General features: G+C 39.8%; 2 protein-coding genes, 1 long non-coding RNA gene and 1 pseudogene across 5 annotated transcripts; 1 reads left to right on the top strand and 3 right to left on the bottom strand.

Annotated features, from left to right (window-relative positions):
- Positions 1 to 1,083: 1,083 nt before the first annotated feature.
- On the bottom strand, positions 1,084 to 2,918 carry LOC148689670 (uncharacterized; annotated as a pseudogene).
- Positions 2,919 to 6,877: 3,959 nt separating this feature from the next.
- LOC148689669 (uncharacterized) lies at positions 6,878 to 8,414 on the bottom strand. The gene is made up of 2 exons (XR_015958392.1): positions 8,274 to 8,414; positions 6,878 to 8,133 (listed from the first exon to the last, which is right to left on the bottom strand). It is a non-coding gene; the product is annotated as an uncharacterized LOC148689669 (long non-coding RNA).
- LOC137708912 (protein trichome birefringence-like 42) lies at positions 7,117 to 8,694 on the top strand. Its single transcript, XM_088688917.1, has 4 exons — positions 7,117 to 7,520; positions 7,616 to 7,790; positions 7,933 to 8,117; positions 8,196 to 8,694. The coding sequence occupies exons 1-4, from the start codon at positions 7,117 to 7,119 to the stop codon at positions 8,692 to 8,694; spliced, it is 1,263 nt and encodes a 420-aa protein (XP_088545043.1).
- Positions 8,695 to 9,143: 449 nt separating this feature from the next.
- LOC137709553 (uncharacterized) lies at positions 9,144 to 12,667 on the bottom strand. Of its 3 annotated transcripts, none has more exons than XM_088688912.1 (6): positions 12,460 to 12,667; positions 11,488 to 11,666; positions 10,429 to 11,170; positions 10,236 to 10,304; positions 9,767 to 9,936; positions 9,144 to 9,622 (listed from the first exon to the last, which is right to left on the bottom strand). In XM_088688912.1, exons 2-6 carry the CDS (start codon positions 11,581 to 11,583, stop codon positions 9,437 to 9,439), a joined length of 1,263 nt encoding a protein of 420 aa, XP_088545038.1. In that variant the 5' UTR covers positions 11,584 to 11,666; positions 12,460 to 12,667; the 3' UTR covers positions 9,144 to 9,436. The 3 variants fall into 3 exon arrangements, with proteins under 3 accessions (XP_088545038.1, XP_088545037.1, XP_088545039.1); XM_088688911.1 differs by having other exon boundaries at positions 9,144 to 9,634; positions 12,460 to 12,666; XM_088688913.1 differs by lacking the exon at positions 12,460 to 12,667 and having other exon boundaries at positions 9,144 to 9,634; positions 11,439 to 11,565.
- Between the last annotated feature and the right edge of the window lie 1,322 nt (positions 12,668 to 13,989).

Genomic DNA, 13,989 nt, shown 5'->3' with positions numbered 1-13,989 from the left:
ACCTCGAAATCACCACTATCGTCCGGGAGTGCCAAAACAGGTGCATGAGTGAGACAATACTTCAACTGCTGGAAACTCTGCTCACATTTATCATCCCACTCAAATTTAACGTCTTTCCTCGTTAATCTCGTCAGTGGTAAAGCAATCACAGAAAAATCCTTAACAAACCATCGATAATACCCTGCTAAACCAAGGAAACTCCTCACCTCTGTGACGGTTCGCGGTTGCTCCCAACTCTCCACAGCTGCGACCTTCTGAGGGTCCACCAAAATACCCTGAGTTGAAATGATGTGCCCCAAAAATCCAACTTGGTCTAACCAAAACTGGCACTTGCTAAACTTAGCATACAGTTGGTGTTCCCTCAACCTTTTCAACACCAAAGTAAGATGTCGAACATGCTCCGCCTTGGACTTCGAATACACTAAAATGTCGTCAATGAACAATAACAAACCTATCCAAATATGGCTGGAACACCCGATTCATCAAATCCATAAAAGCAGCTGGTGCATTCATCAACCCAAATGGCATAACCAGAAACTCATAATGACCATAACGAGTCCTGAATGTTGTCTTAGGAACGTCATCCCTACTAATCTTCAACTGATAATACCCAGACCTCAAGTTAATCTTGGAGAATACACACGCACCTTGAAGCTGATCAAACAAATCATCGATACTTGGCAACGGATAACGGTTTTTAATCGTCACCCGATTCAATTGCCTGTAATCAATACATAGCCTCAAAGTTCCGTCTTTCTTCCTCACAAACAACACTGGAACTCCCCACGGTGAAGTACTAGGCTGAATAAATCCCTTATCCATTAATTCCTGCAACTAAACTTTCAATTCCCTTAACTCAGCGGGAGCCATACGATAAGGAGTCAAGGAAATAGGATTAGTACCTGGAAGCAACTCAATAGTGAACTCCATGTCTCGGTCCGGTGGTAAACCAGGTAAATCTTCGGGGAAAACATCGGGAAAGTGCTTGACTACCCTCAAATCCTCTACTCTACTAGGAGCAGCCTCATCCAACACCACATGAGCTAAGTACCCCTGGCAACCTTTAGATAATAACCTTTTCGCTCACAAAGCTGAAATAACACCATGTTTCACCCCACTCTGCTCGCCCACAAAAGTAACCACAGGTAGTCCAGGACGATGAAACGTAACTATTTTCCCGTAACAATCAATATTGGCACGATTGAAATGCAACCAATCCGTGCCCAGAATCACATCAAAGTCAACAATGTCTAACGGGATAAGATCAGCTGGCATAACCACATCCTCTACTATCACTGGACATCCTGGGTACACGCGATCTACTATACATCTCTCCCCTCTAGGCATAGCGAATCTAAATCATACCCTAGAGGTGTGGGGCGAGGTTGCGTCACTTAAGCAAATGTATGAGAAATCACGGAATGTGTAGCACCACAATCAATTAATACTCTAGCAAAATAACCAAGGATATTTAACATACCCATGATCAAATCCGGATTGTTCTGAGCATCCTGCAGAAAAATATTATGAATACGCCCCTGGGTCTGTTGTCGTCCACCTCGACCTCTGCTCGTCTGGCCACCACGACTCTGAGTGCCACGCCCCTGACTGGGCTGACCAGACTGCCTCGAAGACCCCGCACTACTCGTAGCAATCTCCCCTTGCTGGAACTGTCCTCCTTGAAACCACTGAGAACCGCCTGCTGAAGCTGGAAGATACAGCATATAGCCGCCAGAATACGGAGGATAACCACCCTGGGAATACGGGTCCTGGGGATACTGATATTGTCCCGCGGCATAAGGAACAGCATCACCCTAATAGTGGTAGGCACCACTTCGACCTGCCTGTCCATAACTACCCGGACCCTGAATCTGCTGAATCGGTGCAGGTGGCGGCAAGAAAGTCTGCTGCGGCTTCTGCTGCTGACTCTGGGGACAATTTGCAGCTCGATGTCCCATCTGCCCACAAGTAAAACAACCACTGCAACCACGCCTACACTCACCAAAATGTCGATTATTACACCTACGGCAAACTGGGGCCCTGCCTCTACCACCATCACCTTGTCTCTGGCTTCTAGCACCACTAGCAAACCTACCTCCACGTCCCTGACCAGTGGCACTGAAACCACCGCTAGAAGAACTCGAATTAGTGTCACCCCTCTAGAAGTTCTGTGTCCTACGAGGCCCGAGCGACGCCTGACCTTTACCCTTGTCCTCTTTCTTCTGATTACCATCTTTTTCTTCTTCCTCACTCTCGCTCGGCATGTTCTCTGAATCCTCAATCCTCAACAAAATCTCATAGAACTCCTGGTAGGTATCACAGTGGGTGGTGGTCGCCATCGAACGCCACTTCTTCTTAGTACCTAAGCGGAAACGACGAAGCATCTCCGCCGGATTACCCGCAACATCTGGATGGTAGCGAGGCAGATCAGTGAACCTCCGATAGTACTTATTCGCCGTCATCTTCCCCTGTCTCAGCTCAGTGAACTCCTGCTTCTTACGATCAATGTACTTGGGAGGCACAAACCTTCTCCTGAACAACTCTTGGAAAACATCCCAATCAGTCCTCTCAGCTGGAGTCAAACGACGAAGTTCCTGCTCCCACCAGGCTGCAGACTCCTTACCCAGAAACCACGATGTCGTCTCAACCCACTTCTCTACTGGGAGATTCCCCTGACTGTGCAAAACACGAAAAGTCTTCTCAATATGCTCCAACCATCGCTCTGCACCCTCATGACCCTCATTACCTTCGAACTTGTCCAATTTCAAATTATACATAGTCTCCAGAGGAGTCCTCTGGGGAGGGCGGATCGCCGACTGAATAGCTGTAGCAATAGCTTCCCCCAGCTGAGCAATATCGGGGAAACTAGGCTCATCAGAGCGACGTGGTTCCCGACGAGACGGCATAATTCTGACAGAAGACACCAAAATCATTAGAATACTCACAAAAGCACAGGACTGCCAAACCTAGGCTCTGATACCAAAACTGACACACCCCGATCGGGATCATGGCATGCTGGCCGTCACGTGAGAGTGACGTAACCATGTGCACATTGCGGAAGCTAATAAAATAATAATGGAAATAGTCATACGAATAAATAAAAACTGGTTTACATAAAGTAATAATAGGTGCAAGCGTAAGTGTGACGCAAAGTTCAGAGCATAATGCCTAAAGCAATCCAAAAGAAAATGATGCGACAACAGTACACCCGAAGGTGGCCCTACGCTGGTGATCGTCTGTCAGAAATGATGGTAAAGCCCTCTGGGTAACCACCAAACCTGCTAATCAACTAGAACCTGGAGGGGCGCAAAACAAAAGCGTGAGTGGGCAAAAACAAAGCTTTTCGAAAACCATTCAATAAATAAGTTCTAACCCCTCGTCGTAAAACCTGTATACTTCCCAGAAAATAGACATATATATATATATATACCAATCATGCTCTAGGATATGCCATGCCAAATCTCAAAATGAAATGTAAGTGCTCAGGTAGAAATCATGTCAATATCATATAGTCTGGCAGCCGGAGTCACCTAACGTGACCTGTACGGCTGAATCTAGAGCTCAAATCTTAATCTCACTAACTGGACCTGCACACGAGTCGGAACCACCTAAAGTGGTCTGTACGACAGGCCTGGGTGTAACATGTATATACGCTCGAGTGCTACGATCACGTGAAGGCTGGGCGAATGATCGCGGGTCACCTACGAGTCTGAACCACCTAATGTGGTCTGTACGACAGGACTGTGCACCTAACTTGGATCCAAGCTGAGCGTGTGGTGCGGGAGGTGAACATCACGTGAAGGACTGTGCCCTACTCTGGGCGAGAGCACTAACACCGGGGGTGCAGGTTATGAGCTCTCTAAGTATCTCAAATCATTACTGAATGTAAACATGAATAACACTTACTTGGCACTTACTTGTGCGTCCGCAGCACCAATTATGCATATACATATAAACGACTAATAATGCAAGTAACGATGCATAAACAACGGTAATATAATGCATGGCATATGGCAAATAACAATTCAAATTAATTTCTGGGAAAATATAAGTATATAGGTATATACGGAAAATCAAAAGCCCACTCACTGGTATGTGGAAGGGTCGTAGCCCCCCTACCTCGAGTGACCACGCTCGTCCTCGGGATATGTATCACCTATATGCGAAACAACTACAAAAACGTTAATTTTAAAGCACATAACCAACCTTTAGAAATAACTTCTCATAAAATGCTCAAATGGGGTGTATGAATACACCAATGTGATCTACTCAATCTCAGGAACATCCCCATATTTTTAAAATAATTTTTCACCGTCGCACGCGCCCCCACGTGCCGGCCAAGGCACGGCCACACGCGCCGGCCACGCGCAGGCACGTGCCTGGCACGCTGACAGCATCAACTGACGGCGTTAGGAATATTCCGTTATCTATAACGGTTTCCGTCAACGGCGTCAGGAATATTTTATTAGATTTGATGGAATATTCCGTCGTCTTCTCCAGCGAGCCTCCGGCGCCGTCGCCGACGCCGGAAAATCGGGAAAAATTCAAACTTTGATATCTTCTTCGTTTTTCAACCAAATTTCACAAAATTGGTACCAAAATGAAGCTTACAACGAGAGGAACACAATCATACCACTTTCAAGTGCTAAAATCCACAAAATCTCACCTGGAAAATCAACCCAACTCCGGCCAACCTCGAAACTCGTGATCCCGATGTCCAAAACCTTCAAACGAACCACCCCGAGCCTCCTAGGGACCTCACCAAGCTTCCTACAAGCTTGAAATTCCCTAAAACGTGAGAAATCACGTGAGCATGAACAATACCAAAATCGGGCATCGTGAGTTCAACGTGAAAACGGGGGTATTCTCACCTGAAAAAGGTATGGTTAGACTCCCACAAGCTTCACGAGCATGAATATGGTCTTGGTTTCCTCGATCTGTGGAGGTTTGATAGGTTTGGGTGTGTGTCCGTACGTGTATGGAGAATGGGATGGGAAAGGGGACTCAGGACAGGTGCAGGGAAAGGAGGAAACAGTGAGGGTGAGTGTGTGGTGCAAAACCAGCCACACCAAGCCAAAAAGAACAACTACACAATGAAAAATCACGCTAGGGGCAAAATCATCTTTTCACGCATACGTTTTTAAAATTTCTCGGGACGGGCTGTCACAATTGAACTATTATATTTATGAAATAAATATTAGTTAATAAAAATAATAAAAGTATAAATAATTAAAAAACATCATGGTCCTAGGCTCCTAGCATTGTTTTTATATACAATGTTATTCAACTCTAACTAGGAAAAGAAATATTCTACGCTAACTGGACATGAAATTAGTTAAGTCACATAATGAGTTAGAAATAAATAAGTATCAAATTCAACATAAATATAATACAATCCCACCATCCACATGTGTTGAAAATGAGACCGCTCAATTACAAACCATTGAGTTGTACTAGTTGATCCGTCCTAGTATTTTTCGAGATAGAAATTGGTGTGGTTGAGTGTGGACTTGAGTAAAATATTTTGCTTTAACAAAAAAGACTACTTGAAAGCATCAAACATCGCCAAACTAATAATCCGGAATGGATTTGGATAACATCTGGATCTAAATTGTGAGGATCTTAGGGATTCTCACATCTTAGCTATTCATCGCGTATCGTACGGTCAGAAATCATTTAATTTTTTTATTTAAAATTAAACACAAATAGTACCTAACGAAAGCTAATTGCATGATATACAATGAACGACTAGAATGTGGAAATCCCTATCCTCACAAAGTGAATCCGAAAAGGATCCTCTTCCATCTGGAATCAAGGATTTGATAATATTTACGTGGAATTCGGGAATTAAGGATTGCGTTTAAAATGAAACCGATGGACCTATTTGCACTAATCCAATGTTAGACAAACATTGGACTGGATTACACGTTGGCAAAAATAACAACAGTCCATATTTGGGGACTAGATTAAGCATTTTTCTTTTATGATACAACAATATAATTATATTAGAGGAAAATAAATTGGTTTTGAATTTGTCATCGATGAGATTCAACTTAAGATCTATAAGTGAAAAGAAATACTAGTTCTTATCGAAAAAAATAATACCAGTACATCGGAACACAAAATGACAATTGGACCTGTATCTCCTGAGCTAGACACCTAACCATTGGGGGGGGGGGGGAAGGGAGGGTGTGTGCCGGAATAAATTAGTTTTGAACGCGCCGTCTTTAAGATTCAACCCTAAGATAATTTGAGAGATTTTAATTCTTTTAATAAATCTAGAAGTATTCAATCAGTATTTTAAGTGATTCTCTGAAATTCAACGTGTATTCAATCAGGATTTTAAGATAGTTTATTAAAATCCTTAAAAATCCGAGTGTATTCAATTAAGATTTCAAAAAAGTTTATAAAATTTCAATGTATTCAATTATGAATTTATTTTAAAGAATTTTAAAAAAAGTTAAGGAATTTGAGGGTATTGAAGAAATTTCGTAGTAGAATTTAAACATTCACAAATCTCTCCTCTCCTCTCCTCCTGAGATTTCAAGGGAATTGAATAAAATTTTTTTATGGAATCTGTACAAATCAATTAAACTTTCTTAAATTCCATGAATTTATGAATCTATTAAAATCTCTCAAATTTTCAATTGAATACACCCCTAAATGACAACTCAACCTATTTCTCCTAAGCCAGCCACCTAACCCAGATGCAATTGGCAACATTCTAACTAACTATTGTCCCCCTTCCAAGTTGTCCTAGTAAAAACATAATAGGGATAATGAAGTGGTTGACATTTTCGACAATATATGATTGTTGCGTTCACTCACCGATAAGAGGAGTAGTTGACAAGCTTTTGAAACGCACAACAAAACAATATCGCGGGAGTCCCATGTTCGATTTACATGATTACGACGAGAATAATACATATTTATAATGAGTTCTGTACTGTTTTTCTAAAAAAAAAAAAAAAAAAAAGAAAAAGAAAAAAAAGAGTTCAGTACCACAATAGTGGAATTTTCCATGTAAATTTGTATCTTACGGTTTTTCAAATATGAAAAAGATAGATTGCTTATGCTTTATAAACCAGACCTCAATTGAGCTCAACACCTCCAGCCATGGACAACATATCCCCCGTTAGTCGAGGATGGAGGCTCTGCATGGTTGCAAGCTGTATAAGCTGCATCATTCCGATATTCTTTCTCAAACACAGCCACGACAGCGTAAACCTATCAATTCTTGGGAGCACAGACATAGCATCAACAATATCGATCAATGAATCAGATGCAAACATTCAGTTCTTGCAACAAGGATACTTTGAGGAACATGTGACGCAATTGAATGAAGAAGACAAGTGCAACATATTTGATGGAAAATGGGTTTACGATCCGAAGGGAAGTCCTATGTACAAAGGGGCACAGTGTCCGTTTCTTAGTGACCAGGTCAGCTGCCAAAGGAATGGAAGGTCGGATTTCATATATGAGAAATGGAGCTGGGAGGCCAAGGGGTGTAAGATTCCAAGGCAAGTTAACTGATTACTTAATCCTAGTATATGAATTAAATGTTGTATGTTGCCTTAATTGTACCTAACATAAACACGGTCGTTGTGGTTGGAAGGTTTGACGCAACAGACATGTTGGAGAGACTAAGAGGAAAGAGAGTGATCATAGTTGGAGACTCACTTAACAGAAACCAGTGGGAATCCCTAGCTTGTCTTCTTTACTCAGCTCTACCTCCCTCTCAAACCCTAGTCGATGTGAAAAGCGGCATCTACAAGGTCTTCACAGCTAAGGTAGGTTGAGTTTTCATTTATACAAACGATCCTCCGTCACTGAACTACTTTCTTCATATATAGTGATATTGAGGAGATGAAAATAAAAAATAGGACCTTGACTTCTTAACTGTGGTGGTGTTGCTTGTTTCTTTAACTGCAGGCGTACAACTTTTCTGTTGAATTCTACTGGAGCCCATTTTTAATGCAGCAAAATGTGAACCAAGATAGTGGTGCTAGAATTCTTAGGCTTGACAGAGTTGCAAACTCGGCCATGAAGTGGATAGGGGCAGACATTATGGTATTCAACACCGGTCACTGGTGGGTGCACCATGGGAAGAGCAAGACGTATGTCACTTGTGATCTAATAAAGAAAATGAACGAATATTTTTCAAGATATTTGTCTAATGGAATTGAGATTTGCAGGTGGGACTTGTTTCAATACGAGGGCAAAACAGTGGAGAATATGGATATTGAATCAGCATTTGATATGGCAATGAATACCTGGGCACGTTGGGTTCATCAAAATGTGGATGCGACTAAAACAAGAGTCTTCTTCCGCAGCATTTCACCAGAGCACAAGGGAAAGCATTGGTGTTACAACAAAACCCAACCCATTGAAGACGATTCCTACGAAACAACATTTCCGGGGAAAATTATAAAAGTTGTTGAGAGAACAATGCAGCGCATGAAGACCCTGGTGACGTACCTGAACATTACAAAGCTGTCTCAGCATCGAAAAGATGCGCATCCAGCAGTTTATGCAACAAAGAAGTGGAAGCAGTTGTTAGCTTTGCAAAATAGAAAACCGGAGACTTATGCTGATTGCAGCCACTGGTGTTTGCCTGGCCTGCCAGATACCTGGAATAGGCTACTGTATGTATCTTTGGTCTTGGACACCTCCAAAGTCATTCTTAGTTCTTAACCTCTTCTTTGATCTGCCATCAGTGTTAGTAAACTTAGCATACTTCGTTCTTCATAAGGTTGAACAAAATTTCAAAGAGAAGACGAAATGTACAGAAACCGTACCTGCCGTTGATTAATAACCTGAACAGCTGCCAAGACACGTCGAGGTAGCCTGTCCAAATAAGCAGCCAAACCAAAATCGAGTATTCTAAATCTTGAGAATTTACCTTCTGTGTGGATGTAAAGTTCCTGCATGTGCTTTATCTAATATAGCTTTTTTAGCAAAGACGATAAAGAAATAAATTGAAGAAATTGACCAACACACATATGAAACAATGTGCGAGAATGTATGCATCCACAGTTGTTCCAATCAGTAGCACAAGCACGAAACTACGATCCAACACAAATTCCAACATAAAAACAAAAAACTTAAAAGAAAAGAAAACGAGGAACAAAAAATACAGCATAGCAGCACAAACAATAGCTAACCATAGACAATAATAGTAACCATTTTTAAACAATGGTGACCATAAAGGTAGGACTCTATTGGATCAGACCCATTTGTAATGTAAATTTCAAGTACTTAATCTTATGGACATTACAAATTGTTAACATACTCAAGACTAGAGTGGGAGACATTCTTGTTTATTTCCCACTATGGTACAAATTTTAGCCTAAACTAGGAATTTTGAATGGCACCATGATCACCAAGGAGAGGCTGCAGTGAGGCGGTTTATTTACACAAGCTTTTACTAGGGTACCTAGAGAATCTCCCATTCAGATTCACAAAATTCATGAGCTGGTGATTTCTGTGTCTCCTCCACAGTCAAAGAATGCCCAAGACGTTCTCCACTTTCTAAATTTGATTTTTCATCATTCCCATACCATAATGCAAGCTGCTCATATTCTTGCTTCCTTGCTGACCTCTTCCTCAAAGCAAAGGCATTCTGAATTTTTTTCTAGAAAACAAGTCCCAATTAATGCCAATTAAAGTAGGGAGAAGAAGAGAGAAAAAGAGAAGGGGGGGGGGGGGGGGGGTTGAGACAGAATGAGGAGAGAGACAGAGTGAGGGAGGGAGAGAGAGAGATAACCTTGTCAGGCCTATGTTTGCTGTCCACGCAAGGAACAAAATGAACGTCCTCACCAGTCACCATTACACAAGTCTCCTCAAGCTTTGCCCCTTCAGATTGTTGAATGGTTTCCGTTCCATGTACAACAATATTATTCTCAGTTGCATGAAAATTGGAGTCATGCAAACCCCCTGGGAAATTGAGTCATTGGTTACTACTAGGAGAACAAAATAACATTCAATTTATCATGCACCAGTAGCCCCATCAAGTATACAACTCTACATGTGAAAAAGAACGTGCAATTTTTCATGAACTAGTATAAAATCGAGACCCCACATGAATGTAAATCAGTTATGGTCCACAGTTGAAAAAACACTCTCCTTTATTTTCTCAGTGTTATTATCTGCATAATCATTTTCAGTCAATACTTGTCAACATAAAAACTGTTATCAGATTATTGTGCATCTGAATGAGATGTACTCTGTGTTACCAGGATGAGACGCAGAGATTTCCTTGGCAGCAGATTTTTCAGAGTGTACTTGTCCACTTGGAGAGGATCCTAACAAGGAAACAAAACCATTGTTCAAACAATTGTCTGCAGCAGCCAACCCGGAAATCAAAGAGAACAAGTAGGAAGGTTGGTGAAAACAAAACACTTTTAGAGGGTTAAAAAGAATAGTCACCATTTGATTCTACTGATGCGCCACCAAAGGATGAATCTGTTATTTCGTTCCATTCTTTTGCTTCCAATTTATCCAAAACAATCATATTAGATGTTCGGCTGTCAACTGAAGCATCAGCTGTACATTGGCTTGCATTTGCAATCACACAACTTTCCCTTGTGGACTTAAAGGTCATACCTTCGGTTATAGATGGGGTTATAGCTGCATCTCTACATTTCCTCGAAACTTCATGGGTATCATTCAAATTTACACGGCAGGATGATGATGGCCTGCCTAAATCAGATTCAACCGGAGTGATTGCCCCGGGAAAGTTCTCCTTGATTGGGTTTTCTTTGACAACCGAGTTTGAATTATTAAAAGTACTCCCATCATAGTCTTGTCTTAAGTATACATCAGAGCATGCTCCTCCAGCACAATTCCCTGAGGATAGCATGCGATATTCATCCATGTGCTGTCCACGGAACAATGATTTATGGTCCATATCCATATTCATTGCAGCAATCACCTCTGAATCCCCACTCAATTTTTCAACATCAACTTTTACCGTCTCTCCTTTCTTACTAACCTTTGATTTTTTAGAATTATCAACATGAAAATTATTTTCTACAGGGTCCCCAAAGGCAGGCATAATCTCCGAATTCACTGAAGAGTGACAGACCAAATCTTGCATTACATCTGCGTAGAACTCTTTAACACTTGCACCAACAGTCTGTACCTGATTCTCAACAAATTTGACTGTGTCCTGTTCCAAATAAATAGAATGATCAACAAAATAAGTTAACTGGACTACGGAATGAAATTAACATGACCACTATCTCATATGATCACTGAACCACATAAACACCATATTTTATTCCAAAGAAAAATGCACACAAGATAAATATGTTCATAGGCACTCAAAGTGAGAGGATGATGAGGAAGAGGATTAGAGGAAGGATAATTGAAAACTTATGATCAACACTTCCAGACCAGCAGTATGTGGTCATTATTCCTTTTATATAGATGAGGACCTCAGTTTAGGAATCCGGGAGCCAAAAAAGGACTTCCAAAGGGCTTTACCTGGTACATATCTTCTTCTACCTCCAAGCACATAGTCTCGAATTTCTGGTATACACCCCCAACCCAGGTTACACCTTTCACATCCATACTGATCATAAATTAAACTTTACACAATCGTTGTATGTCTCCTGGTATTTTGTAATTCCCCCACTCAGTTTCTACATCAAATTGGTGATTATCTGCAAGAAATCATTTGAATTTAGTATTATTAGCTCATAAGAATGCATAAAAATGGCTCTTAGGAAGAAGAACCCCATAGAACGTTGAAATCTTCCATCTCCCAAAATGACACTAAGAATTACACTATGTTTCTTTAAGAATTACTGTAAGTGTTCGATATCAGTAGCACGTAATAGTTTCACCCCGTGAACCAAATAAATCAGACAAGCAACGAAACTGATTGAAAGAGATCAAATTCAACAGTAACTTTTTCCAGTGACCAACTGTATACACATACTGTATATCACCTCAAAAAAGGATTATCATCAAGCATCACGGCACAAGGTTGACGGGTATTCCGTACAATTTAGTTTAGTGAAATACAAGTTCAAAAATTAATGAGTTGAGACCCTATCATAATATGATTGCAAGTCTCAGCATCCTATAATTTCTTCCAAATTTCCAAAGCAAACCAAATGCCACAGTGTTTGAGAGAACACCAAACAAATGATTAAATATAGTTTAAAAATATAACAAAACCAATTTATTTCAGGAAGCAACAACACAAACGATCCCTAACTTGAAAGAAAAACAACCCATCTGCAAATAATAGAACCCTCCAATTAATTTACAAATTCTCTCTCATAAGGCAAAAAGCACGAAAATTGATACAAAAAAGTAGCTAATTCATATGGATTTCCAGCAATTTTCCTGGTAACCAAACAGGTAAACGAGAAAGGAGCTTGCTTTTAACCATGATCAAAAGCAGCAAAGTTTGATGATTGTGATGAAAAATGAGGGTTGAGAACTTACTTGTTGCTGTGAATTGTGAGTGCTTAAAAATCTGATGATCAACTAATATTAAACATACCCAGAAGAACAGAAACCCAAAATCTCAGAGAAGAGACCGGGATTAATGCATAAACCCCCCAATTTTGTGTTTGGAACAATATAATACGGAAGGAGAGAGGTACAAGAAAGTAAGAAACGTAGAGACACAATTCCTTTCATTGGAGCTTCTTCTAGCCTCCACGTGTTCAATTAAATATGTACAATACTTGGATACGAGTGAGAGTTTTTTAGAAAAAGATATCAAATTTTAAACATCAAAATGATAGTTGATAGTTTATGTGATAATTTGACATTTTGTACAATATTTTGCTCCACCCGATATGTCAAATAATAATGTTATTTAGTAAATTTTTTATTTTTTTGTGAAGTCCAATGATTAAAGCAACCAATCAAATATTTCAAAAATATAACAACATTTATTATATATTATATTAAATTATTAAAATATCATTTAATAAATTTGATAGCAAAAGACTTTGCCTTCAAATGACTCAGTGCCACCTAAGAAACTGAAGGCTTGTTTGGAGAGAGTTTGCTACCATTTTGTTGTTGTTGTATGTTTATGTGGCAATTTTGACATTTCCTTTGGAGATGCTCTGAGAATCCCAGAAATTCTTAAATCACATCCGTCATTGTATATTATACGATAAAAAATCATTGCAAATTTTTTTACTTAAAATTGAATATAAACAATACCTGACGAAAACTGGTCGCACGATGTACGATAAACAGATATGATTGGAGGATCCCCATAATCCTCACAAAGAGAATCCGGCGAAAATCCTATCTCCTTGGATAGGGTCAGTATCCAAATTTAATGACATCTGACATGGCCAAATGACATAAAGAAACATGTAATTTTAAAGACTTATTATTCTTGAAACCAAACACCCTTAAAAAGAAGAAATTTTTATTGTGACCGGAACATAAGTGGTACACTAAGTGTTTTTATAGAAGTGGTGAGAAATTTTTTTTTTAAGTTATTAACTTTTTAACATACATATCTCACCATTTGTATAGTGACATGTGGCGTACCATCCCGTGTATCGATTATACTGAACAATCTACCTAATGAGATTTTTGCTCATCACCATAACTATGGTGTATGTTTAACATACACCTAATCATTTGTCACATGTATTTTTTCTAACTCTAGTTATCTTTCACAATAAATGTTACCTTTTCAATTTTGAAGAAATTTTTTTTTAATCAAAGTTGAATAAAATGATATATGGCAAATGATTAGGCGTATGATAAAGATACATCATTGTTTGTGGTAGCATGCAAAAATGCTCTCCACCCTTAAACCCATAACAAAACACCATTTTTCTCTCTCAATTGTAGTTTTTTTAATCTTGCACGTAGTATATGGCCAATAAACTGTTGTTTCATCAATTAAAGTTATATTTCAATCGATGTTCAAGAACGGTGGGAGCTGTAAAATGAATTGAAACTGTTTGAGGCATCACTGAATTTGAGGAAGAGCAAGAC

The sequence above is a fragment of the Pyrus communis genome, chromosome 17, assembly GCF_041283825.1.
Source record: "Pyrus communis isolate YQ-2024b chromosome 17, ASM4128382v1, whole genome shotgun sequence".
In the NCBI taxonomy this organism is placed as follows: domain Eukaryota; kingdom Viridiplantae; phylum Streptophyta; class Magnoliopsida; order Rosales; family Rosaceae; genus Pyrus; species Pyrus communis.
Note: the sequence above shows the minus strand (reverse complement) of the source record. Positions and strands in the feature narration are given on the sequence as shown.

Coding starts and splice junctions, on each gene's coding strand:
- LOC137708912 (XM_088688917.1), top strand. CDS start 7,117: ATGGACAACATATCCCCCGTTAGTCGAGGATGGAGGCTCTGCATGGTT. Junction 7,521..7,615: donor AAGGGGTGTAAGATTCCAAG/GCAAGTTAACTG, acceptor TGTGGTTGGAAG/GTTTGACGCAACAGACATGT. Junction 7,791..7,932: donor ACAAGGTCTTCACAGCTAAG/GTAGGTTGAGTT, acceptor CTTTAACTGCAG/GCGTACAACTTTTCTGTTGA.
- LOC137709553 (XM_088688911.1), bottom strand. CDS start 11,583: ATGATCAGTATGGATGTGAAAGGTGTAACCTGGGTTGGGGGTGTATAC. Junction 10,305..10,428: donor CGCATCAGTAGAATCAAATG/GTGACTATTCTT, acceptor TTTCCTTGTTAG/GATCCTCTCCAAGTGGACAA. Junction 9,937..10,235: donor AATCTCTGCGTCTCATCCTG/GTAACACAGAGT, acceptor TCAATTTCCCAG/GGGGTTTGCATGACTCCAAT.